The 27,677-nt window shown below is 38.4% G+C and overlaps 2 protein-coding genes and 1 long non-coding RNA gene across 6 annotated transcripts in view; 2 read left to right on the forward strand and 1 right to left on the reverse strand.

Moving 5' to 3' along the window:
• Positions 1-10,695, forward strand: LOC120620893 (protein SLFN14-like). Of its 4 annotated transcripts, none has more exons than XM_039885952.1 (5): positions 1-1,258; positions 2,153-3,286; positions 4,481-4,609; positions 5,561-6,272; positions 8,210-10,695. In XM_039885952.1, the coding sequence occupies exons 2-5, from the start codon at positions 2,227-2,229 to the stop codon at positions 9,039-9,041; spliced, it is 2,733 nt and encodes a 910-aa protein (XP_039741886.1). In that variant the 5' UTR covers positions 1-1,258; positions 2,153-2,226; the 3' UTR covers positions 9,042-10,695. The 4 variants fall into 4 exon arrangements, with proteins under 4 accessions (XP_039741886.1, XP_039741889.1, XP_039741887.1 ...); XM_039885955.1 differs by having other exon boundaries at positions 2,214-3,286; XM_039885953.1 differs by having other exon boundaries at positions 1-529; positions 2,214-3,286.
• Positions 7,963-18,833, reverse strand: LOC120620895 (uncharacterized). The gene is made up of 5 exons (XR_005658023.1): positions 18,463-18,833; positions 15,140-15,396; positions 14,418-14,580; positions 8,832-8,915; positions 7,963-8,510 (listed from the first exon to the last, which is right to left on the reverse strand). It is a non-coding gene; the product is annotated as an uncharacterized LOC120620895 (long non-coding RNA).
• SLFN11 (schlafen family member 11) overlaps positions 16,993-27,677 on the forward strand; it is a 21,766-nt gene continuing 11,081 nt past the window's right edge. Inside the window, 2 exon segments of the mRNA XM_039885951.1 lie at positions 16,993-17,140; positions 26,405-27,468. Of these exon segments, the coding sequence (XP_039741885.1) occupies positions 17,022-17,140; positions 26,405-27,468 (1,183 nt within the window). The 5' untranslated portion in view covers positions 16,993-17,021.

The raw sequence follows: 27,677 nt of genomic DNA on the forward strand, positions 1-27,677 counted from the left end.
GTGCATTTTTCTAGGCTGGGTTTTGTGTCCAATAAAAAAGAAGAACAGGAAAAAGAGAATAAAAGTAAGTAGAATGGAACAAGCAATTTTGAAAGGTAATGGAATAACTTAATATTGCTCATAATGGATACGTGCAGAGCGGCCTAATTTAAAATGAATGTAGAGCTTTGAAAAGAAATTAATGAGGACAGAAGGTGCTTATATGATGTGTGGAAATGACACTTGGCCCCTTAGAGGTGAAAAGTTTAGCTTTAGCCCCTCACTTGAAAACTTCTGAATTTTCCCATTACTACCTCATTCACTCCCAGAAGTCAGACCTCGGCTTGCTAATCTACCCTGTCACAGGCTTTACTTGAGTCCTTATCAGCCTTCCTCAGTGGGTCAATGTAATGAAAACTGGGGGAGTCTGGCAGAGTTCCTGCTCCTCCCAGGCTGATATCAAAAGGGCAACAGGGACTGTGACAGAAAGCAAACATTCAGACCCAAGCCAGATGTGGAACTGAAACAAGAGAAGAAGCAAGCGCATCAGGTAAAAAAAGTTTAATTTGAAAAATCTCATCCATCTCATCTTAGGTGCAGTTTATGTCTGAGGGCATGAAGGGCTTAGTTATATAGTAGTTAAAGAGAAACTTGTAAAGGAAAATGAGTGAGAAATTTTGAGAAGAGTGGAAAGGATGTTCTTTTGAAGCTAGAATCTCAGAAAATGATATCTATCACAGTTGTTAGCAGCATCTAGCAGCATCAGTAACAATGAGACTTGGGAGCCATGAGAGTACAGTGTGCTAGATCAAAAACAATTGGATTTTTTCTGTGAGCCCCAGCAGATGGAAATTACAGGGAGACAAATTACAGTTGAACATAAGGAAGCCATTTCTAACAGAGTTGTCGAAAAATAGAAGGACTAATTTGATAGTGTGAGTTACTCATCATTGGAGGTGTTCAAGCAGTTGCTGGAAAGCAATTTGTTGAGAGTTGGGAATATTATAGAGAAGATTTAAGAATCAGATGGATAGTTGGACCCAAAGATCTTTAAAGTCCCTTCCAACACTTCTGTGATTCTATCATGTGAATAGAATGTTATCAGAAATTTCTCTAAGGGGCCATACAGTTACATTTACCTGTAGGAGATGCTCGCATATGGAAAAAAACAATTCATCAGGTTGAGTTTGGTTTACCTGGTGGATGAGAAGGCAACTGAGAGCAAACTATGACAGAGGAGGGTACACATCCTGCTGAATGCCTGCTTTTTTTCCTTTTGGTGGGTACAAACAACACTTATATGGCCTCTGCCTTGCAAAGATCACACAGAAGAAATGGGTTCTTTTCTTCTAGAGGAAGAATTTTGGTTTGGGTTAGTAAACATTTTATTTTTTTAACAAAAGCTAAGAGAGTCATGTCTGAAATATTTGCTTCAGTGCCCTAATTTTGACCGAGAGTGCTCTATTTGTGAAGCAAAAGGGGATTGGCCACAGTTTAATAACCATGTCCTTACATTCATATTCTTGTCCAAGTCTTAGAGGTTCTCACAGCACTGATAGAACTATTAGGAGGGCAGGAAAGCACCTGCTTCTGTATCACACTGTATATGAAGAAATGTACTTTTAGAATAATGTTTGAAGAGATAAAACAATTTCTGCATTTGGTGTTGATTGACATTCTTTCAGGAGTAGAATAAAGCTTTAAAAATGTATAAAATAATAATACCAAGTTTATGTTTGTTTTTATAGCAAGATATCTATATCACATATACTCTCAAACTATACTCCATTAGTTCCCTATTGCCCCTCTTTCTTTCTCCTTTGAATTATAAATAGGAGGATCTTCTGACTTTAAATTCTGCTTCTACACATTCTCTAATAACTTACATTGGTTCCTGTGCCAACCCATGTTCTTTATATCTGGGTTCACTGTTGGCGCTTCCTAATTTTAAGTAAAAAAATGGCCCAAAATTCCAGTGCTATAAGTTTTCTGTTATGGCAAAATATTAAGCATTTACCTTTACCTATGCCCATTCATGATGGAAAAACTAAGGATCTTGACAAAGTTGTTAGAAAACAGTGATATCAAAGATTATTTCCATGTTAAAATGTATCGCCAATAACTTAAAACTTTGAAGAGAATATTGTAATCTCTTGAATTCTTGTTAATGTAGAAGAAACATTTCTGTCCTGATTATTTATTGGAATCCATTTCTGTTATTGTTTGGAGCACAGAGGGGTTGCTGAGATGGAGAGTCTCAAGACCAATACAGAAATGCTCTATCCTGAGGTAATTGTAGAAGTGGGCAGAGTGACTTTTGGAGAAGAGAACAGGAAGAAGATGACCAATAACTATTTGAAAAGAACTGAGAATTCTAAAATCATCCAAGCTACATGTGCACTCTTAAATTCTGGAGGGGGTGTGATCAAAGCGGAGATTGACGATAAAACCTACAGTTACCCATGCCATGGGCTGGGACAGGATCTGGAAACTTCTTTTCAAAAGCTCCTTCCTTCAGGTTCACAGAAATACCTTGACTACATGCAGCAGGGGCACAATCTCCTGATTTTTGTGAAGTCATGGAGCCCAGATGTTTTCAGCCTACCTCTAAGGATTTGCAGCTTGCGCTCAAATTTATATCAGAGAGATGTGACTTCCGCTATCAACCTGAGTGCCAGCAGTGCCCTGGAGCTTCTGAGAGAGAAGCAGTCTAGAGCCCAAAGAGGAAGATCGAGGGTGAAGGAGCTGCATCCTCAGAAAGTTCTTGACAGAAACATTCAGGAAGAGGAAAATATGAAGACGTCTGCCTCAGAGTTTTTTAAAAAGGACAAACTCATGTATAAAGAGAAACTCAGCTTTACTGAGTCAACACATGTAGAGTTTAAAAGGTTCACTACCAAAAAGATTATCCCTCGAATTAAAGAAATGCTGCCTCATTACATTTCTGCATTTGCCAATACCCATGGGGGATACCTAATTATTGGGGTGGATGATAAGAGCAAAGAAGTGTTTGGATGTAAGAGAGAAAGAGTAAACCCTGACCTATTAAAAAAAGAAATAGAAAACTGCATAGAAAAACTGCCAACATTCCACTTCTGTTGTGAGAAGCCAAAAGTGAATTTCACTACCAAAATCTTGGATGTATACCAAAAAGATGCCTTGTATGGTTATGTCTGTGTGGTTCAAGTGGAGCCCTTCTGCTGTGTGGTATTCACAGAGGCCCCGGATTCCTGGATTATGAGGAACAATTCTGTCACAAGGCTGACAGCCGAGCACTGGGTGGCCATGATGCTGGATATTCAGCCAGGTAAAGCAGAATAGCAGCCATTATCCAGTCGGTAGGGAGAAACTCCCTTCTCTGCCTTCTGTGGGCATTTGGTCACAGATATTTCAAAGAATTAAAATGATTAAAAAGCTGTTTTGCTTACAAATATTCTCCCATTACAGGGTTCCTTTTTCTAATATGTTTACTAATTCAAAGAATATGAACTCCTTGAAGTCAGGAAATGCTTCGATTTCAGTCTACTTTGGGAAAATTATAGCATGCCATCAGCCATGAATTAGTGGCATTTCCCTTTTATGCACTGTAAAGGCCTGTTGAAAAAATTTTGCAGGCTGATATTTTCAGTCACAAACGTTCATCAGTAATCTCTAAGGATGATATTTCAGAGAAACAGCATTTAAGAATGACTCTTCACTAATTCTTTCAAGGGAAATTTGTTGACAAATTTGAATTGTTTCAGTAACATTAGGAGCTAATGCCTTCAACCACTTTCCCCAAGTGGGGAAAAACTAACTGATGAAAAAGGAGATGCTGGGGCAGGGAATGGGAATGGGGACGAGGACTCCTAGTGTTTTCACTTCCCTTACAGTTTCGCCCTGCCTCACAGAATCAGCCCTGGTGATTTCTAATTAATCCATAAAGGACTCACCGGCTGAACAAAGTTTATCAGTTTGCCTTCATGGTCAGTATTTAATTTTATTAAAGAAGCTTGGATCAAGAGTTGAGTGATTGTATTGACTTATTCTCTCTCATTCTGAATTTGTTTGAGTTTACTTTACATACACACATACACCAAACTAGAGATCCTGCCACTTTCTATTCTATCTAAACTTTGGATGGGAACTTAAACAACTATAACAGTATAAAAAAATACATACTGTGCTTAACTTTTTCTGCTCCTGCTAGAAGCCTTTTCCTCTTAGAGATGACCCAGAATCAGAATATTAAAGTTGGAAGGAACCTTAGGGATCATCACCTCACCCAGTCATGACAGAGAGGTAAAATGACTTGCCCAGGATGAATCACACAGTGACTCAGAAAATGCATGGTCCTCCAGGAGTCCCCAGACTTCCTCTCCTAACATCTGTGAACTGTTTGAGGCATAGAGAATGTAAGAGCAGATCAGGCATGATGCAAATCACATGTCAACAGTAGGAAGAACAATTAAAAAGTTCTGTTTCTTTTTTGTCTGAAACAACTCTCCATATATTTGTTTAGCTCCTTCTAGTCTGGCCACAGACTACAGCCTTCTCCCGGTTTCACCAGCTTCGTCTGCACTAAGAAGTCCATCATGTCCCATAAAAGTCCTGAAATTTAAAGGGGCTCTACAACAACGTTTGTTTCCAGGTATTTCTTTCTTGATTTCAGCCGAGGGGGCTTCTATTTACTTACTTACTTACTTACTTACTTACTTATTTATTTTTATTTATTTATTTATTTATTTATTTCCTAAAATTATGTTGGGAGGAACTGATAGCAATTAGTCCAAATTTTTCTCCTCGGAAAGAAGGTCAAATATAGGACTTAGCAGACATAATGGTCCTGAAAAAGCTAATTTTTATTTCCCAGTCATCAAATTCACACAATATTTCTGTGTGCTTTTTTAGGCTTCTAGTCGCTTATGGTTTTTGTTCCCCAAATTGGAGATAATTTAGGAGTTCTCCTAAATTTTAGGTCTATAGCACAAGAGACTTGCCCCCTGGCTTTCCAATGCAGAAGGAGGTGAGCCATGGGGTTCTAAAGCAGAGTTTCTCAACCTTAGCACTACTGATATTTGGCCACGTAATTCTTTGTTGAAAGGGGCTGCCCTCTGAATTGTAGGATGTGTAGCAGCATTCCTGGCCTCTACCTTCCAGATTCCAGTAGCCCTCCTCCAGCTGTAACAAGAAAAAAATGTCCTGGGTGGTGGGGGTAGTAAAATTGCTGCATGTTAAGAATCATTGTTTTAAATTAAAGTTCTTAGTTCTCTCAAAGCCTCAGGCACACATGCGCACGCTCACACACCTCTTTAACAGGAAGGAGTAACTGCCTGATTTCCTAGCAGGAGTGGACCATTTGGGGTTGAGAAGAGGGTGCTAGGAGGCTGTTCTGTGAAGACCTCTCCCTGATTGCCTTCCCTGTATGAGAGCAGTCAACAGTGGGAACTTCACAGTCCTGGCCTGTGAAGAAGGGGTGCTTTTCTTGCAGACAAGGAAACCTATGGTTCCATGGCTAGACTCATTTCTTTTATTTATGTTGCAGGAATACTTACAATATGCTTTTGTACATTTTAGTAACTTCTATTCCTTGGATTTTCAGTGACACAGGAAGAGATACAATTTAAACCAGAATCACTCTGTAAGAAGCTATTCTCAGATCATAAAGGACTGGAAGAATTAATGAAGATGCAGATACATCCTTGTTCTCAGGGGATTGTGATATTTTCTAGAAGCTGGGCTAGTGATGTTGGCTTAAAAAAAGAGCAGGATGTCCTGTGTGATGCTCTCCTAATAGCAGTTAATAGCCCCCTTGTACTCTTTACAATCTTAAAACACCCCAGTAAGAGTGAAAGCCTTGAGTATGCCCGAAATACTGCTCGTCAGTTAAAGCAGAAACTAGGAACTGTTGGTTACACAGAAAAAGTGTGTGTCATTCCGAAGCTGATATACCTGCCCACCACACAGTGTAGACCTTGTGAAATCCCTGTATACTACCCCCAAGCCTACCAGCTTGCTAATGAGGAGGAAATGGAAGACTTGTTGCAGGCCCTTATCGTGGTCTCACTGTGCTCTAGATCTCTTTTGAGTGACCTGCTGGGCTATGAATTTTTCAACTTCCTCATAGCAGAGCAGTGTGAGCTGCTTTCAGAGAGCCTTCATGAGACACGAGAACTGTTCATCTACTGCTTTCCAGGAACCAGGAAGACAGCCCTAGCCATAAAGATCATGGAGAAAATTAAGGACTTATTCCACTGCAAACCAAAAGAGGTTCTCTATGTTTGTGAAAATGACTCCTTAAAGAATTACGTGGTGTAAGTGTTTCACTAACTAAACACAATAAATGTATTTAGTTAGTCTTTCAACAGTATCACAGAAGTAATTTGTATGGTTAATTTAAGATTTTGCCTTAATTGCATAAGTGCTAGAGCCCAAACTATGTTCACATTTCCAAGTTATTAGGTAGTTGAGCTATAAATGAGTACTTTGCAATTTTCGGGTTTAAACATCTCATTATAAATTAGCCAAGTGTGCATAACATTATATAACTAGAAACTTTTTTTCCCATACTCTGTGGCCTGAAATTTTAGTAGAAACAAACCTATCTTTCTTTAAATAAACTTTTTGCTTGATATTTAATACTTTAAAGCCATAAGGTATTTCCTTTAATTAGACATACATAACAGAATCTTGAATTTAAATACCATTTGATTTTGTTTATAAAATATTTTCATTTGTTTAAATTGTTATGAATCAATAATTTTAGAAAACATGCAAATTTGCTTCTGATTTAAATCTTTAGCTTTCAATTTACTAAAAAAAAAATTGGTTGCTTTATAATCTGGCAAATGAAGGCAAACTCATTTGAATTTTTGGTTCGGTTTACTTATTTATTCAACAAATCTTTTTGAGCACCATGTCTATGTGAGGAGCTGTAGATATTTAGTGTTAGAGAAGAAAATATATTGAAGACCTGGCCATAAACAAAAGAAAAAATAAGCAATGTGAATGTGGTGTAATTAGTATGATAATAAAGATATGCTTATCTTAACTGGGGTGAAGGTTGGTCAGCAAATACTTCCCAGTAAAGGAGATCTTTGGGTACACTCTTAAAAGTCAGTGAGAGAAGTGAATAAAATGAGGGCTTTTTTAGGCAAAGAGTATATAGCAAGTACAAAGGCATGGAGACACTAAAGAATCAGAAGGGTAGGTCTGATTGGAGCAGTGACGGGGTGTTGGTATGTGGTAGGTGATGATGTTGCAAAGGAGGCAGATGCCAGATGATGAAGGATGTCGTAAACTGTGCTAAGGGCTGTGGTTTTTAATATGCTTTATAGGTAAGTTTAAAAATACCTCAGTCAAAAGGCAAATTCAATCTAACAAATATCTATTGAACCCTATGTGAAGGGGATACAGAGAATGGCTACGAATCAGTGCTTTTCTTCAAAAACGGTACACAGGCCAAACTGGAAGAGAAGAACATGAATAGTTATGGTTCAAGGAGTAAAGCCCAGGGACTATATATGTAAAATCAGAAAACCTGTAGGAATGAGTGATATTATATTACCTGGATCCAAACTGAAGCAACAACCAAACTTAGTTGTTTCTTGCCTCCTCTAATTTGTTCCTCCTCCTCTGATATGTTGAACAAAGTGAACAGGTTCATAGCCACAGAGAGATACAGCCCTGTAGATTTGTTACCCTATCTGATATGTCATGGAACTTAGCAACCTCTTGATGTTTTCCTTACTAAAATCTAAAGAGGTTTCTGGTTTTGTACTATAAGTAAGTGGGGAAATAGGATTTGCTTTAAGGGGAATTTGTATTTGCCCATACCTCTTTTACATATAAAAATTATGATATGCCTCTAGGTGGCTGTTCTCTACCTCTAAAAAGGACAGAAAGAAATGGTAGTAACAAGTGTAAATTACTTTTGAGATTTCCTTTAGAAGTGAGGAGCTTGTCTTTAGGGATTGTCAAGATGCAGAAATAGACTAATAGAAATAATAGTCTCTTATCCGGGTTTATTTCAGAAGTTTCACATGCAGATTTAACTAGATAACCCCAAAAAGTAGGGTTTGCAATTATGTATTCTGTCAGGTAACTTATCAGTAAAGCAGTTTTGTAGTATTCAGGACACCACTGAATCAGCGGATCAGCCTCCAGATGAGAACTAGCCTCTGATTCCAATCCAGAGAGTAATGAATGCATGGTGTTTCCTAAAATCCTATTCTCTCTCTTATCCTTACAGCCAGCAAATCACCTGCCAAGCTGTAACTCGGAAAACCTTCATGCGAGGGGAGTTCCTAAAGATTAAACACATAGTGATGGATGAAACTGAGAAGTTCTGCAGTAAATATGGTGATTGGTACATGAAGGCTAAGAACATCACCCATTCAAAAGTGAGGGGGGCTGCAAGTGAAAACGTTCCCCGTGGGGTTCTCTGGTTTTTTCTGGACCCTTTCCAAGTTCAGCATGCTGATGTCAATGGTCTTCCCCCTCCATCTGCTCAGTTTCCTCGTAAAACAATCACCAATGGGATCCACTGTTCTCTGGAAATAGCGATGGTCATGAAACAAGAAATGAAGAGAATCAAAGAAAATCCTCTCTTCAATATGTCTCCAGACATACTGTCATTGTTCAGGGAAGCTGCCTACGAGGAAGCAATATGTGCTCAGGCTCTGCCTGGGGTGTGTGAGACGGAGACTAACCTGACAATAGGGCAAATCGCGAATCGTGTGGCAGAAAGATGTCATAGCCTGTTCCAATGTGGCTATTTGCCCAAAGACATAGCAATTCTGTGCAGGAGAGTGGAGGACAGAGGGCGTTATGAGCTTGCCCTGCTAAAAGCAATGGAATTAATTGAAACTCACAGAGCAACGGAAGTTGTGTTCAGCCAGGCCTCTGATGTTTTGGGCAGTCACATCATTTTAGACAGTCTTCAGCAGTTTTCAGGCCTGGAGAGGAATATTGTGTTTGGGCTCAGTCCAGAATGTACCTTGTCAGAGGAAACTCATAAGCTCTGCTTTGCCTCAAGAGCCATTAAACACCTCTACCTGCTTTATGAAAAGGCAGCCTTCTGAAAATTATTTCAAGCAATATAGGAATCCAGAAAAAGCAGAGTCCCTTCTTCCAGGCAGGTGGCAGTTACTCCCTTTCACGTGTACAAGTGAGGAAATCAAGGCAGAGTCAGTATGGCAGAGAGCCACAGAAATGTATCTTGGGACCCTGACACTCTATGCGCAGAGTTCCTATCTGTTTTCCAGTACACTTCACCTCCTTCGTGTATGACAGACATATTTGGTCACCTTCCTCCAGTTTTCTTAGCCTAATTTGGCTTCCATCCTATCAAACAGAGAGGTTCTCCTCATACAGAGAACTGATTTTGTGCCATCCCCTGCTAATGTATCTTCAGTGAGTCCCTGCAGTCTTCAAACCAAACCAATTTTCAGGGCTTTCCATGAAACACCCTGACATACTCTTCTAACACATTCTTTATTATACCTCCATTTCCCAATGTTTCTAATGCTCCCAGTCCAGGTGGACTATTTTGAGGGTGGGGAGTAGGGTGCCCTCCAGGCTACTTACTTTGACTGGGTATCTCAGGACAGCACCTTTGTTGGCACGTCATACTGGCTATGGGACTCAAGCTTTATAGGCTCAGAACTCGATTTCCTCTGTATCAAGTTTGGATCAGTCTCTTGAGGATGGCTTTATACTAATAAAGTTCACAAAAGACCAAGGCATAAAAGAAAATGCTACTCTGACAATTTAGAGCGAGGATTGTAGTAATAGGTGGGCCAGATGCTTTTGCTAATCAGTACATTTAATAGTAACATAGGAAACCAAATTATACAAGCAAAGCTTTGCAGCAAGGGGAGTTGGTAATCTGATTCAAATGTATGAAGTCTTCAGGCTATGTTAGACTATTGCAACCGTCTCTAAAATAGAAATATTTCTACCACTAGGGCTAGACAGGTCAGGTTTACAAAAGAAAGCAAATTTAGAATGCTAAGAGTGACTAGTTTTTCCATAATCTCTGCCTTGGATGAAGTTTTTTTTCTCTCTTAGTTTCTAAAGTTTCCAGGTTGACCACTAACCTTCCCCTCACTACTCCCAACACATAACAACATTTTTCTCATATTCATTCTTTATGTCTTAATACTTTCATCTAGGCTAGAAAGTGCTTACACCCTGCTACTGGCCTGGGAATTGGTCTCACTATAAGAGGTCTTTGCACATCCCTGATCTTTTCCATGATGATTTGGTGTTAATTTTATAATCCAGTGAGAGGTTACAGAGAACCTGTACAGCAATACTACCACCTACACACCCATACACATTCTTGGCTTCTGGCTGTGCCTATGCCATTTTCTCAGCCTTCAAACCTTTTTCTACTCCCTCTACCTGTTGAAATCCTTTCTTGTCAATCATGTCTTTATTCAAGTGCCAACCTTTTCAATTAACTTTTTTTCATCCCCCAAAATTAAACTTGGTTTCCCTTTCTGCTGCTATTCTATGGCTTAAATTTTTTAAAATGGGAATACCAAACTCTTTCTAAACTATGCCAGAGTAGTTGCTGGCATAGCAGAATCTATGCAATACCTTCCTATCATGTCTTCTTTCCAATGTATGTGCAATATATTAGAAATAAAATCAAAGGTCCTTTTCTCTAGTCAGCTCCCAAAATAGTTAAGCTAATATTATGCTCTGCAATGCAATCTTATTTTTCCATAGGTTTTTAATGCTTTGGAAAGATTCCTATTTCCAGATTGTTTTTAACTTCTAGAAAGGTTAAAGACAACTTTATTGATGCTGGAGAGGCCTGAATGCAGGACGAAGAATGGAAATATTCTTTTGGCTATAATTTTAGATAAAGCCCATCAACTTTCTGAGAGGTAGGAGAGCAGGTAGGGCTTAGAAAAGTACTCTTAGCTGCCTTTTTTAACTGCTCGGCCACCAGGCAGGCCAGTCTGAACCTGGACATGGATTGGACAGAAGAACCTCTCTCCTACACTTGCTGCACCAATTACTTGACATTTACTCCTTTTTACTGTTCCTTGGGCGGGTGGGGGCCGGGGGAGTGGTTCGGGTAATTTTAGGTGGGAGAAAATAAAGTTCAGCAATTAATATTTTTTTGTCTTTATTTTTTTAACTAATTTGTTTTTGATGATGTAAAAGATACCAGTGCGTTAACAACTGGATAATGGGAGATGTGTGAATTCTTTAAAAATAATTTAAAGAGTCAAAGTGGAAGAGAATTGGAGAAATGGAGAGTACAGGGAACTGCTATATTTTAGTCATAAGCCTCAGTACCATTTAACGTTTTAAACTATATGCATGTATTATATAATTTTTGATATGGTAATTGATTTTTAAAATTGTTTTAAATACTGAATTTGAGAGTCTTTGCCAACTTTTAGTCTCCTGAAACAGCTCAGTCAGGCTCGAAGTAGAAGGCCTAACCCAGTGGTTCTCAACACTGGCTACTCACTATTTTTATCTGGAGAGCTTTAAAAAATACCAGTGATCTGGCAGACACTAGAGCAATTAAATCAGCATCTCTGGGCATGTGCTTGGATAGTGGTATTTATTAAAAATTGTGCAGATGATTCTAATATGCCACCAGGGTTGAGAACCATTAAGCCCTTCTCCTAGTCTTCTTTCTGTAGACAAATAGATGTGTACACATTTCTCTTCCCATTAGACTATGAGATCTTTGAGAGTAAGGATGGTCACTTACACATCTTTACTTCCCCAAAAGCAATTATTGTAGTGCCTTGAACATAGAGTGCTCAGTAATTATTTGTTGAATGGACTTGCCACTTTCAGAAAATCAGAATTTATTAGGGACAATGCTTCTATTCAGTGAAATGAATATCTAATTTCAGAGACTTCAAAGAGATCAGTGTGGAGAATAATCAACACGGCAATAATTAATAATAAGAGAATAAAGCAATTCGATGTTTTTAGGCAACAGACAAAGTTCATGTTGATGGAAATTCATTTGGTTTGAGTTTGAGATTAGGAACTGGTAGGGACTAATAATAATTGACTAACTTACTTATACTTAGAATTCCAATTTTTTTTCTACAGACCCTTGATGCAATGGATAAAACAATTAGTTTAATAAACTAAATTGCATCCTGTGAGATGCTTCTAAAACTTACTTTAAAAAAGAAGGGTAATATAATTCTCTTGTGTAAATTTGAGAAAGGGAGAAAGGCAAAATAAAAAGTTCTTGTTTTGGGGCATAGTTTCTTTTTTCATTTTGCTTATTTATTTCTATTCTTTATTGATTCACAAAACTATTTTTACATAGTTATGATCAAGTTATACAATCAACTTTCTTGACCACGTGGCTTTATTTGGCCAACGAAATGTTAGTAATTGTAATGTGCACAGAGACTTTACACATTTCAGCATTAGGTCTGCTCTCCTGGGCTTCCACTTTTGCCATGTGAAGACTATGCCTTGGGCAGCCTACCAGTCACTGAGGAATGAGAGACGTGAAGCAGACTTGAACTCCACTCATGGCCTGGAGCCAGGTTCAACTGATCTTGACCAAATGAGCCAAAACCCAGGTGACTTGCATTGCGTAAATGAGAAATAAGTGTTTATTACTGTATGACTGAGATTTCAAGATTGTTTGTTTAGAGGCAGTAGCTGACTAATGCAGGCATTTCGCCACGTTGTAGCATAGTCTTCAAAATTAGCATTTTAAGTGGTTGCACAATTTCCCAGCTAGATCATACAAAATTTCAATAATCATCCCTCTATTAATTTGGGTCACTAGCAATTTAACACTATTAAAATTAAGCCAGGCACATGCTCAGTTATATTTGTATATTTATATATTTGGTATACTTATAAATCCCCAGAGAGGAGACTACTGGATCAAAAGGGTGGTCTAGATAAAAGATTCACCTTATTCATATTGGTTTGAAGTGTGATGGAAAGTGTGTAGAAAAACCCCTATCACTGTACCTGACAACACAGAGATTTGTTCAGACTTAAATAAGAGAACAAAATGCTGACATCAGGTTCTGATGGCAAAAAAGGGGGGTCAGATCTCAGAAACAGGTGGCTTAGAACATGTTGTTTCCGCATGAAGAGTAAAACCAAGGCTATCACTTTAACCGAGAACCTTAACTTGGAGAATTAGGCAGAAACATGTATTATGTAACCCTAATATTATATAAGAAAAAAATTCTGGTCACTTGAAAATGATGTAGGGTACTATCTCAAAAAAACAAAAGACAAGATGCATCTGACCATCAACAGGACTTTTTCTGAAGAGAAACTATGGCATGGAGAAGCCCATTTAAGAAAAGAGGAAGTATAGGGTAAACTAGATTTTCTATGAAGCTGAATTTTCTCAGTTCCCTCAAGGTTTTGAGAAGGCCAAAGATAAAATTATCTTTGAGAAGCTTCGACTTGAAGCTTCTCAAAAAATTTATAATAACCACATGTTACTATTTATTAAGATATTACTATAACCAGCTATTTGCTAATGCTTTGCATACATTCTCACAACTCTGAGGTATATACATATTATCTCCATTTTATAGATGAAAAAGCTGAGTCACAGGGAATTTAACTTTCTCAAAGGCACATATCTAATAAGTGGCCAAGTAATTAAAACACTTAAGTAGAATCCTTGATGTGTTAAGCTCAACTCTGAGAATAAATATATCAATACTCTGAAAATACTCTCCAGAGCCAAGAATACTCACATTTGCTATCAGGAGCCTCTGTCAAGTTCATATCTCTAGAAAGTACTGGCCCTCATCATAAATGAAAACAGCTGACTACACTGTTTCTTTAATATTTGTCACTTCTCCCAGAGCCCCCTGATCATCTGGGAAAATCTGAGTTTCATCTTCTGCAAAGCTCAGGATCATATTCAGGTCATATTCCTGACCTGGCCAAGGTCAAGCGCTCCTAACATGAACTGCCAGATCCCCTCCAAGGCTGCTGCATCTTGTGGGTTTCAGAGTTCAATATCTTCAGTTGATAGAGGCAACATGATTTTGAAATAAATGGAATTTTTAAATGTTGTTGCTTCTTTCAATTTCAGCCTAAATTGTAAGTGAAAAATAAGGACATGGCTATTGTGCACTTTCTCTTCTTATTGTTAAGTATCTCAGGCCATTTGCAGTTAAAGTCCATCTTCTTTAACTGCATTAATCAGGGAAGACTGTCTTCTTTGCCCCATTGTACAGCCTGGAAGAGGCATGTGTTAGAGGGCAGCAGGGAGGCTACCAAGGGGTCCCTTAAAATAGGGCCAGATATGGTAAATAAACCCCATCAGTCAATAGCTAATCCATCAAAATACCTCTACAACTCCATTCCTGTACCTTCTGGTATATAGTATAAGGTTACAGCTAACATATAGTAAGTGCTTACTATGTGTCAGACACTGTGCAAAATGTTTTAAATACATTATATCTTTTTACCCTCCCAGCAGCCTTTGAATTATGTATAGGTAGGATAAAGTGGTGTTAAGAGCATGAATCCTAGGGTCAGACCGACTCTGGCTTTGAATTCCAACTTTATTCTTAATTGGCTGGATGACCTCAGGCAAAGTGAATTTCCCCCTTTAAAACTCAGCTCTCTCATCTGTAAAACAGAGATAAAATTCATACCTATGCCTTAAGATAAAGATGAGGATTGAATAAATAATACATTTAAGTGAAGCCTGGCATGTAGAAAGCTCTCGATAAATTCTGGCCCTATTTAGCTTTAATTTATAGTTGAAGAATCTGTAGCTTAAAGGTAAATACCTTGCCCAGGATCATAGAACTAGTAAATTCTGACTGCAAGGTCTGACCCCATGTCTGCCTGACTCCAAAACCCATTTCAGCCTCTACACCCTTCTGCCCTCCTACACATTTATGTTAAAGGCATGAGTCTCCATGTCGACAGTAATTTATGTTAGTTATTGTTGAGACCAGGATTGGGTATTCTTAGAATATTTGTGATATTAAGCAACATGGTTACTCTTTCTAAAATTTTTCTACAAAACCAATTAATTACTAAAATGACTTACATAACAGAAATGTTTAGAGAAAAGCGTGTTCTATACTAAGAAACTTAAATATACCTTTCATTACTAGGTCTTTGTGACCTCACAGAAAGATTGAAAAATAAACAAAAGAAAATTCATCCTCATTCTTACCACCATATCACACAGCTGTTATTTTTGCTTATTCATTTCCAGTGTTGGTCCATTGGCAGATATATTTTAGCAGAGTTGTAATCATAGTGTACATTCCATTTTGTATCCCGTTTGGTTTGATTGTTCTGGAAGCCATTCCCAGTCTGTAGTCTGCCATACAGCACATGAGAAATTTTCCACACTGCAGCCTAGGATGGTGCGACTCAGTGCAGAAGAGCCTCTCATGCTGCATTTGGTTTCTCTGCCCTGCCCTACACCTACAGAAAGGAACACAGTGATAGGCAAGTAAAAAATAAGAAAGCTCTTCACCAAATTCCATGAAATATGAGGGTGGGGTGGAGTGAAGATGTTTTAGGGAACTCAGCAACAAAGTAACATAAATAGGACAGAAGCCTTCTTCTTGCCTGGCTTTCTTTGGTGTTTGTGCCCTCCCTGAAAAATGGCAGTTACCAGGAGCACAATCCAGGAGGTCTGTAAAACAAATCTCTCTTTGCTTGTCCAAAGCTACCTAAAGAGTTTTCCAAATTTGCCTAATAAGAATCCCCTGGTGTGATTGTTAAAATTCCAGATCCCTGGGCGCCTCATCAGCTCTAGGGCAGGTGTTTGAGACTAATTCGGAGATCATATGGGAAACATTGTATTGAATTGTGAAATGAGTGGGGTCCGTGTTTGGATAACAGGAAAAACACCCATTCACTACTTAGAGTCCCACCCAGGAATGACCAGAGCTTCCATTTCACCAAGCTTTGGGGTACCCCTGAGCTTTGAGGCACTCATGTACTAGTGTGGGTTTCAGAGTCAAATGTGACAAGGTTCAAATACAGGCCCAGATGTGATTTGGGCAAGTTAACTGATCTTTCTTATGTAAAATGAAAATAATATTATATCCTTCAGTTGTTGTAAAGCTTAAATGCTTTGTTTCCTGTGCTTGGCACAAACCGAAGTGTCAACAACCAGTAGTTACTAAAATAAGTTCTCCGTGCCTGGTATATGATCAAAGACTCAGTGATTGGGAGAAGTTACTTTATCAACATTGTTTCTTGACTTTTCTTAGGCTTAGTTTCTTCCTAGGCATAACCAAGTTACCATGAAATGCTTAGCACAGGGTTTGACACAATACTTAATCCTCTGTGAACATGGTTATTAAGACATCCTCTGGACCCTACTGGGTTTTTCTCGCTGGACACTTTTTAAGTATGATTTTTCAAAAAATGCTATGTCTCTGGGGGTAATTTGTAGGTTGTAATACTTTTCTGCAATCAGATAATTACCCACTCTGTTTGACACATGTAGGTAAGGTCACGGAGTGATAATGCTGGCCATATTGGAAACAGATTTGGTATAAATTGGATTCGTGCAGTAGTCTGTAATACAAGTAATTTCTGTGACAGTCTACCATGAATAGTGGGCCTAGAGATTGTGATAATAGGAGACAGTAAATGGTCGTCCAGCAATTCCTGAACCTGGCTAACCATTGAATCACCCAGGGATCTTAAAAATATAGATTCGTTGTTTGATTTTGCATGTTTGGGAAGGAGCCCTAGAACCTGCATTTTTAAAAAAAGGTCTGCTGAAAGGTCCAGCTAAGATTAAGAACGAGGTTGTAATGGTTGTTTTTTTCTTTTTGTAATGTAAGTGACTGACTTAAGCTTTGACTGCCAGGCATCCACTTCAAAGAGGCATCTACTTCAAAGACGACTATCTCAAATAGCCAGGCCACCTCCCTTCACTGAGGCTCCTTTGTTTTAGAGATCTTGATTGGTTTCATAACTGACCATTTGGGCCGCTTTCCTTCCTGAATTTTAAACTCTCGCTCTTACGTTTTTTGTTTTTTTTTTCTTTCTTTCCCGCTCTGTGTTTTAAATTCACCAATCACGAGACCATGAAATCCTGGGCTCCACCCTCAAGCCCAGGAAAAGCGAAACCCCAGGCCAGGGCGCTTTCTCTCCACCCGCAACCTCGCTGTGTATTTGCAAGTGTGATGTGTAATTTCCAGGTCCTGTAAGTAATAACTTTACGTTTTTCAAAGTTACTGATGGTTATTGTGGAAGGACGTTTTGCAATAATAATAAGAATCACAAGGACTGGTTCGAACAACATTGATTATTGACAGGCTGAGACCGGCACAAAACACTGGTTCATGACATCTCAAACTCAATTTCCCCTAGTGCACAACACCTTTTCTCATTGTTAGAAATGATTACTAAATCCATAGTGTAATAATTCTTGCAGTCTATAAGGACGGACACCAGAAAGAAACCGTACAAGAAACCGAGCAAAAGCTCAAAGGAAGTGTGATTTGTGTGGGCTGTGGAGGGAAGCCGCAGGTCAAAGTGCTAAGTAGAAGGAACAACAATAACAACAGCATGAGCCGTCAACTCAAAAACAGGAAACTGAGCAGAAATTTCAGCTATAACTGTTGGGATTTTAGAGGTTACAAGAAAAACTGAGAAAGTCAATGAGATGTACTGCTTCTCTACCTGGCTCTAGCATTGTTTTCTTTTTCTTAACTTCATTCCATATTTCTTTAACTCAGGCTTATTGTTCAGAATAACAATTTCACCCTCTCCATCTTCTTTACAGTTCCACTCGCCACTGGACACTTTTCAAGAAACTATTATTAAGTCTTTAATAATAGTTTGGTATGTATCCAAACAGGCTTTACTGTAGCCTTGTTCACCAAGAAGTTTAAAGTGCTCCTTGTGATACACAGTTCCTTTAGAGTCAAGCCAGAACTAACTAGCTTTTTATTTTATTAAAATGGCAAATTTTTATTGATAGACAAGAAACAGCTTTTTTCTTTCTTGAGGCCAGAAAGGCAGGCATTAAGAGGCAAGAGCATTCTAATTTAGTCTTCTGAGAAATCGAAACCTAAAAGATCTCAGCTTTCAGAGAAACCAACTTTAAAAAGGGAACAGTCTAAGTTCATCTTTCAGAGAAATCCATTCCTCTTGGGCTTGCTTTTCTCCAGGGGGCTGAGATTTCATTTCTTCCATCTGAAAGTGACCATCGTCCTCAGTCAAGTGGCAGACACACGAACAGGTCAGAACTCCAGTTTTCACTAGCACCCTATGCTGAAGAATCTTCTAATTTCCAAGGTAAGTACAGACTGTCTGGAAAGACCCACGCTGTGCCTGTTCAACAGAAAGGATGGTCTCAAAAAGAGATTTAAAAAATCTCTAAGATGAAAATACATTATGGTTATAAACCTTCTAGATATATCTTGCCTATATATTTAGGCAAGAGAGGCTGAGGTGGACACAACCACGCTTTTCTTAAATAAGTGAAATAGACAGTGAGAACTAATCTGTAGATGGACTCACCTTCTTTCTCAGGCCAGGGACGCAGGATGCGGAATTCCAGACCAGACAACCTGGCTGAGGTATATGATGTAGACAGTGGTGTAGCAGCGGTCACCAACCTTTTTGGCACCAGGGACTGGTGATCCTATGAGAATCTAATGCCTGATCAGGTGGAGCTGAGACGGTGATGCTAGTGCTGTGGAGCTGCTGAAAATACAGGTGAAGATTTGCTAGCTCCCCCACTGCTGTGCAGGGGGTGTTAGAGACCCCAGGTGTAAAGGGTTATGGAGTGTTCTGATCAAACGTTCTGAGGAACTTTCAAATGGGACAGGGAGGAGCCAGAGTTTTGGCGGGAAGGAATGACTATTCGGATTCTTTGTCAGTTTTTCATAATATGTACTTTCGTTTTCAGGAGAAACTTAAGATATATTGACTGGGAAGCTCTGACCCAGTTTGATTTTCCAGATTACATGTGGTTATTTTGTTTACCAACATTAGAAGCACTGGAAAGTGAACTTGCCCAATTTATGTTGCTTCTTTGAATCCTTTTGGTGATGGGGGGCACAAATGAATAACTGAATACTTCAGCAGGTTACTAGTTGAGAAATATTTGCCACTCTATAATAGGAAAGCAATCATCTGTAACAACATATTTATTTTGCTAGAAACAGGCTGTGCTGGCTGGAAAATTACTGCTTGGCTATCGCCCATGGGAACATAACATTCTAATAATAAGCTTTCTGCTTTTGTACCCCCGCTTGCACAACCTACCTGTGGGTTGACAGTAAATAGAAGAAAAATAGACTTTTGTGTTCAGACAGAATGAGGAATGGGGTTTAGAGCTTAAAAACCCTGTACATCTACATTTTGGGGCTGCTTAATTTGGGGTCTGCGTACCCCTGGCAGACCCAGCTGGCTGAATAGAGTGTGTTTCCTATAACTCACTGGTTTCTGGTGGTCCGTGTGTCTATCGGGGGCTGGTGGCTACAACAAGGCAACACCTATATATATATTCTGGACATTTTCTCTAGACATCGCTTGGCAGACACATTTTTACAACAGATGTTTTTATTCAGCCATAAGTGTAAGATGACTTTTTAGATCCAAGTTAAATGAATTATTTCTGTATGTATATGAACAACAAAACTATTGGAGACCATAATTACAGCACTGAGGTGGGCGGGGGGAACACATTCCAAGCAGGCCATAACTTCTCTGGCTTAAGTCTTCATCTGTGAAAATGCAAGATAGTGTAATACCTGGGGGCAGAGCCAGGTTCGAGATGCGGGTCTCCTAGGTCCAGTGTCTGTTGTTTCTTTCTGGACTGTAACTTTCTCACCCTACTTCCCTATTCCATTCTTCCTCTTGGGCCCACATGCAAAGGCACTGCTCCTCTTACCCCCGGCCATTCCTTACGCCGCATTTCCAAACCAGCACACACTCTCATGCAGACATACACAGGCTCTGGCCCCGGTACCCCAAGCTTCTCCTGTGGTGCCTCTGTTGTCCTGCAGGAGCCTCGGGGGCGGGGCTCGGCTGGAACGTTGCTGAGGTCGGACGCTGTGCGGCCGGTGGAAGAGGCGAGAAGCGCAGGCACAGGGCTGACAGGATGGAAGTGCGCAAGCGTGAGGCTTGACGGGCGGGGAGGGAGAGGGAGAGTGTGGGAGAGCCCCAGCGCGAGAGGAACTCCGCGTAGTGTTACCGCAATGCTTTCCAATGCTGAAACATCTTCCTGTTATGTTCTTAATGCTTCCCTAGAATACTTTGTAAATATCAAATTTTGTATTCATTGAGATAATTTGGACTTTATTAATTGCAAATGTAATGTTTTGCTTCATGGTGTTTCTTGTACAGTCTGATATTCTGGGACCAACCCAATTTGGTTTGTATGGTGTGTGCGTGTGTGTTTAATAACAGAATTAAGTAAGCACAAAAATAATATGGCAAACACTTCTTTTGTTACCCCATTACCTCAAATGGACAACTGTTGGTATTTTGCCATAGTTACTTCACGTCTTTTTTTAAATTTAGTAAATAAAATATTGTAGATAAATTTGAAGTTCTCTGCCTCCCATCTCCAGTTTGATTTTTCTCTCCTTTTCTCAGAGGCAACCAGGATTCTGAGTTTATTGTATGTCTTTATAGTATTGTTAGCACACAGTTTTACATACACATTTCCAGAAATAATATGTACCTTTGTTGTGTGTACGTGCTTAACTTATTTAAGTGGTATGAATCTGCACCTTGAGTTTTTAATATTTGTGTGTGCGTGTGTGTGTATTTTAGTTTATTCTCTTACAGTATTTCATACAATTCCTTTTAATAAATATGACCACATTTTGTTTCCCCATTCCTTGTTGATGGACAGGCTATTCCAAAATTTGGTTTATGAACAGTGCTAAAATGACTGTACTTGTCTCCTTGAACACATCCATTCATCTGTTGAACAACATCTTGGTTGCTTCCAAGTTTGGGCAATTATGAATAAAGGTACTACTAGAAACATTCATGTACAGGTTTTTGTGTGGACGTCAGTATTCAACTAATTTGTGTAAACACCAAGGAGCACAATTAATGGATCATGTGGTCACAATATGTTTAATTTTGTAAGAAACTGCTGAACTCTCTTTTAAAGTGGCTGTACCATTTTTCAAATTGTGTTTTGATTTTTACTATTTTAATAGATATGTAGTGGTATCTCACTGTATTAATTTGCAATTTCCTGATGATGTAATGTGGAACATCTTTTCATATATTTTTTTGCCATCTGTATCTTTGGTGAGGTGTTCAGATGTATTGCCTATTTTAAAAATTGGGTGGGTTGTTTTGTCGAGTTTTAAGAGTTTTTTGTGTATCTTTTGTCATATGGAAATGTTTAAATTTTCATCTAGGTAACCTCTGTTTCCATTATGGTTTGTAATTTTTCTGTCTTGTTTAAGAACCGCTTCTCTTTCCTGGGTCTAAAAATGTTTTTAATGTGTTGAGGTGTTTTCTCTGGCAACATTTTATATATGACTTTTGCCTACCTATTCTTAGAAATTGACCTGTATTTTGGGTGGGGTTGTTGTCATATGTTTTACAAAATGAATGCTATAATCAATACCAAGGAGATTATGCTAGAATAGTTATACTATCAAAAAGTTCTGAAAACTTTCCTGCCCTCTGACCCCTCCCAGGAGTGGGAGGCCTAATAATTCAGGAAACTAGTTTGCATGATTATTAAGAATTTAGGTTTTGATAAGAAGCACTAGACTTTAAAGTCTGATATCACTGACTGCAAAACATCATCCATGTGATTCTGAGCATGTTGTCTAGCCTGTTTCCTCCTTGGTAAAAAGAAGATAATAGTATTTGTTGTGATGAGGCAATGAGATAATGTATGTAAAATTTTTGGTGCAGTGCCTCGCTCAATAAAGAAGCTATTTCAGCCTATAAGGAAAGGCACAAGCATAACCCTTCCTAGCATCCTCCCAATTTTTATCTGGACTTGACTTACTTGGTCTTCTTACATCAAAATTTTTGATCCCAGCTCTTGATAGGAATTTCTGCCTATGGCCACTCAAGTTTTGGCATAGACCTTGGTTCTCTCCCCAAATTTGGATCTTATATCTCTCTTTCATTGTTTGGCTTAGCTTTTTTTTTTCTTTTCTTTTCTTTTAAGTATACTATATTTTAGAGCAGTTTTAGATTCACAGCACAACTGAGAGGAAGATGCAAAGAATTCCCCTTGCCCCACCCACCACATACATAGCCTCTCCCACTAACAATATCCCCCACCAGAGGTACATTTGTTACAATTGATGAACCTACATCAAAATATTATAATCATCCAAAGTCCACAGTTTACATTACAGTTCATTCTTGGTGTCGTACATCTATGAGTTCGAACAAATATATAATGACATGTATCCATGATTTTCACTGTCCTAAAACTCCTCTGTGCTCCAGCTATTCATTTCTCCCTCCCCCCAACCCCTGGCAATCACTGATCTTTTTACTGTCTCCATAGTTTTATCTTTTCCAGAATATCACATAGTTAGAATTGTAGCCTTTTCAAGTTGGCTTCTTTCACTTGGCATAATGCATTTAAGTTTCCTCCATGTCTTTTCTGACTTGACAGCTCATGTCTTTTTAGCGTCGAATGATATACCATTGCATGGATATACCACAGTTTATCCATTCACCTACTAAATAACATCTTGGCTGCTTCCAAGTTTGGGCTATTATGAATAAAGTGCTATAAACATCTGTGTACAGGTTTTTTGTGTGGATGCTACCTGTTTTAATCTAGGGTGAGAAGCAGTCTCAAACAACTCCTGGTAAGTAGGCTAATTTTGGTTCCCATCCATTTGGGTTAGGGGAGAAGAAAAACAATTCAAATAATGGATGTGAGTTCCCATCAATTACCAGGTCCTTAAATTTATTATTTCTAAATATCTTTCAACACTCTCCTCTTCATCTCTACTGTCACTACCTTAGTCCACATCATCTTTTCTTATTTGGACTATTATTTGAACTACTGAAATAGCATCCCAAAAGGTCTTTTCCATAATTACTCTAGCTTCCTCCAAACTTCTCCATGCTGCAGCCAAAAAGAACTTTGTAAAAACTGTACATCTATTGCTGTGTTTTCCTGCTTAAAATCCTACAATGGCTTTCCATTAGTCTCAGGATAAAGTCCCAAATCCTTAAAGGGACCACCAGACAATGTACAATCTGGTTCCTGATCCCTTTTCCAGCCTCACCTCCTACCTCTCTGTCCCTCCATCTCTGTGCTTCAGTCAGTCCTTTGAATTTGACATACTCCTTCCTACTTCTTTCTGGAAAGTTTTTTACCACCCTTCTTCACCTAATTTTAACTCCACTTCATTTACATTCTTCATATCTTAACTCAAAATTTTACTTTTCCTGAAAGCCGCCTGTGAATTCATCTCCCTTCCAACTGCCAGATAAGAACACTGGTTCCATTCTAAGCATCCCTGGCATTCTGAACCTTTATCTGTAGTAGTCATTTATTTAATATCTACCTTCTCTAAACAGCTCCTCAAGAGCAGGGACCACATTTGTTCACACTTCTGTGAATTTAGCACAATGCAGGCAAATAATAGATGTCCACTAAATATTTGTTGAGTAAGTGCAGCATTATTAAGAATTGGGACAATCCAAATGTTTAACAATTGAGAAATGTCCAATTAATCGATATGTATCTATTTGATAAATAATGTTGCCTCTGAAACATATATATAACAACCTCAAAGGTTTATAGAACTGTTAATGATAAAAACAGAATGCAAAATTGTTTATTTGATGCTTACAATTTGTAAAAACCTCTAATATTATTAAGACCATAAGAGATAAGGGAGAAGTGGATGAAAGGATTATCATGTTTGTTAGGGTGCCTGTACCACGGGGTGTGAAAGAATTCACAAAGTCAAGAAGTAAAGTAAAAGGTTTATTCACTTTCCAAGCAAGGAAAGGGGCCAAACATTAAGAGTAACGCTGGACTGGAAGAGGAAGGGGCTTGAGCTTTTATTGGGTTATAGAGGGTAAGGCAGCTGGTGTTTGTAAACAGCTGTTCAAAGGTAGCAGAAGCTTGAATTTCTTTGATATTATCTGAAGCAAGGCACCTGGAATGTGATTGATTAACTTGAGGCTTGCTTGTCTTGGTATCTTTTCCCAGGTCTGTGAATTTAAGCTTGAGATAAAGAAAAAAATTAGAGGGGCTGTTAGGATCTGCTTGCATTTGTAGGGTTGTTTTGGCTAATAGCCAGGGCTAACTCTGGCAGGGGCTCAAAGACCTATAGGTTGTATATTTTAGCTGATAGCAGAGCCAGTTCTAGCAAGTGTCCAAAACTTGTTAGATACTGAGCTGTTTGTCCTTTTAATGTCATTCATGAAATATATAAAACAAAGATAAGATGGAATTTTGTAGCATGCCATATTTTTTCATGTGTCAAACAATGTATATTTAATAATGTAGAAATATTATTTTGAAGTTTAAAAAGTTCTCCAGTAAACCCAATGGAGCCAGGTACTTTCTAAAATTCCCTTTGATAACTGTCCTGATGTTTTAAAAACTCTGTAATTGATTTATCTGAGTTCTCAATTTTTTGTTAAACTAATTTGCTTTTCTGCCTATTTTTTAAAACCATTTATGTTTTCAAATTTCAGTGGAACAAAATCTTATTTTAAAGAAAGAAATCTACCAGAGTTCCCTTTTTTTTTTTTTTTTTAAGGTCTTAAAATGAAAATAAAAGATTAGGAGCTCTCAAGATTTCAATGCCAAACAAAATAATCCAGACTTATTAGCTTTAGAAAGGAGTTGCCAATATGAAAATATTTATCCAAGGAAATGAATTAACATGCAATACTTGAGGAAAATGTCCACATGAATAAATATTAAAACTTTGACGTTCAGATGTCTCTCAAATGGCACTTTGTATAAATAATCTGAGGAGACTTTTAAAGGTCATAAAATATAGAATGAGATAGTTATAAATGTAAATTTTATCACAAGGAACATATCAGACAGATGAGTGAGATTGTGAATGACTTGGCCTTTCAAATAATTTACTGCTCAGAAATAAAATTAACATGGCTCTGTATGTTTCCTTGTCACACCGGCATCAGCCACTCTTTTGTTTGTTCAGAGCTTTTAAATAATAAAGATGCTAGTGGCTTGTCTAAAATGCAAAAAACAAACAGGCAAAACAAAACTCAATCTTGTTAATCAAATAATTGCTTTGTAATTTTCCTTCCGCCCTTACATTTATTCTTGTTAGTTTGTGTTCCTTTGTGATCTAGTTTTTTCTAAATTCTTTAAATTTTGAAGAAAACACTTTTTCTCTTTTACAAATATAGGCATTTAGGGCTATGGATCTTTCTCCACGTACTGCTTAAGCCATATCATGGTAATTTCATGTGACTTAAACCATATATCTCCAGCAGACAGATTCTTTGTGTCTCTCACAGCACTTAGTGTGCCCACAGTAAACACGAATTGGATGTTTCCTGAATTAATAAATCAGAATGAAATGTTTTGATCACATTCTTCAGCCTATAGTGAAGCAAAAGAGAAAAATGACTGTGCAGGTGGCAACACAATCCTAAGCATTTTAAGAGCCCTCTCTTCACCATGGTACTGTTGAGTTTTATTGGTTTGCTCAGCCACTTCCAAATTCAGGTTCTTTGACATCATAAAGATGTAGAATCCATTGATACTTCTTTTTCCCCATTTATCAGGTCCACCCCCTGCCCTGGTCATCTTCATTTCCCACCCTATCCTAAGAATGCATGCAGTCCAAAGTTCAATCACTTTCTTACTAATGATCTAAATTTATACTCCCTACTCTCCTTTTAACTTTTTTTGGAGGTAAAAATTTTAGTTTTTATGTTATGAATAATTTAAAACTTACCAAACTTTAATAGAAGTCAATTAAAAATATCGTATGGAAACTTCAAATATGCACAAAAGTGGAAAGACGACTAAGATAGTGAATCCTCATTTATCAATCACCTACCTTCAATAATCATTGCTCTATTGCCAATAAGTGGTACCACTAACCACCCAGTCACTGAAGCCAAAAACCCAGTTACTAAATTTTAATCTTTTTCCTGATTCCTATCTGGTCAGTTCAGATCCACGTTAATTTTATTTCCTATCTCTCAGATATGCTCAAATTCTCTTCATCCCCACAGCCACTACTGTGGCTCAGGGCATCATCATCTCACAGATTACTGCAAAACCCTCCCTACTGCAACTGTTTTATTTAACCACGTTTCCTTTTAGATGATTAGCTCTGAGAGGCAAGGCTATGCTCATTCTTGATCTACCACTTAATCTCTAATCCCTGCATTTAGTAGGGACTCAAAAATATTTTACAATAAGTTAATGTATTTTTAAATAATGTACTATGTAATCTTAATCAACGTGAGATACGAGTTTTCATGGTTTCTGTTACAGAATGAACATGGAAAACCATAATTCATCTTTGGTGGTAGAATTATCCTACCCAGACTTAGTCATCAACGTAGGACGAATAACTCTCGGTGAAGGAAACAGAAAGAAGCTGCAGAAAACTCAGAGAGAGCAAGAGGCAAAGAAAATTACACAGGCTGCATGTGCTTTATTAAACTCAGGAGGAGGAGTGATTCGGATGGCAATGGCAAACAACGATGAGCATCTTGTGGAGATGGGACTGGATTTAGAAGACTCTTTGAGAATCCTTATTCAGTCTTTAGATTTGCAGGCTTTCTTTGAGACTAAGCGGCAAGGAAGGTGTTTTTACATTTTTGTTAGATCTTGGAACAGTGGCCCTTTCTCCGAAGACGGTTCCACCAATCCCCGCATTTGCAGCCTGAGTTCTTCATTATATCTTAGATCCGGCACCTCTGCGATTCTCATGGATTCAAGAGAGGCATTTAATTTCCTGAAAACCAAGAAAAGTAACGCGAAAACCTTTGAGGAAGAACCTTCTTGTAAAGTTCGCAAGGTTGAACATCGGCAACTTCATAACTTAAATCCTGCTGACCTAATTTTCCAAAAAGACCAGCTTGAATATGGTGAAATCCTGCCTTTTCCTGAGTCTCAACAGGTAGAGTTTAAACAGTTCTCTACAAAACACATCCAAGGGTATGTAACGGACATGATTCCAAAGTACATCTCTGCGTTTGCAAACACTGGGGAAGGCTATCTTTTTATTGGAGTGGATGATAAGAGTAAGAAAGTTCTGGGATGTGCTAAAGAAAATGTTAACATTGACCTTTTGCAAAAGAAAACAGAAGACGCAATCCGCAAATTACCTCATGTCTGTTTTTGCCAATCCCAGTGCCAGATAAATTTCACATTCAAAAGCTTGGATGTTGTAGCCAACGGAAAGCTGTACGGCTATGTTTGTGTGATCAGAGTGCAGCCATCCTGTTGTGCAGTGTTCTCAGAAGTTCCCAAATCATGGATGGTGAAGGGCGAGAACATCTGCAGCCTGACAACTGAGGAGTGGATAGGCATGATGATGGACACAGATCCAGGTAAGAGGAGGAGAGTACCTCCCTCCGCATCTTTCTACCTCTTTAGCACCTTCGTATTAAAACAGGTTTTCCTTTGTTTCCTGTGACTTTGAAATTCCCACACCCACTCAACTCTGTGGTTTTTGAATCTCCAAGTATCCTGCTTTCTATATATAATAAAATTTTGTTGGGTAATTAGAAGCCCCAATCAGTGTCTTATAATAGGCAAT

Source organism: Pteropus medius, unplaced genomic scaffold, assembly GCF_902729225.1.
Source record: "Pteropus medius unplaced genomic scaffold, Ma_sr-lr_union100, whole genome shotgun sequence".
Taxonomy (NCBI): Eukaryota; Metazoa; Chordata; class Mammalia; order Chiroptera; family Pteropodidae; genus Pteropus; species Pteropus medius.

Excerpts from the sequence above, each read along its gene's own strand:
- LOC120620893 (XM_039885952.1), top strand. The coding sequence starts at position 2,227 with ATGGAGAGTCTCAAGACCAATACAGAAATGCTCTATCCTGAGGTAATT. Across the intron at positions 3,287-4,480 it reads GATGCTGGATATTCAGCCAG|CTCCTTCTAGTCTGGCCACA; the intron begins GTAAAGCAGAAT and ends ATATTTGTTTAG. Across the intron at positions 6,273-8,209 it reads TCCTTAAAGAATTACGTGGT|CCAGCAAATCACCTGCCAAG; the intron begins GTAAGTGTTTCA and ends TTATCCTTACAG.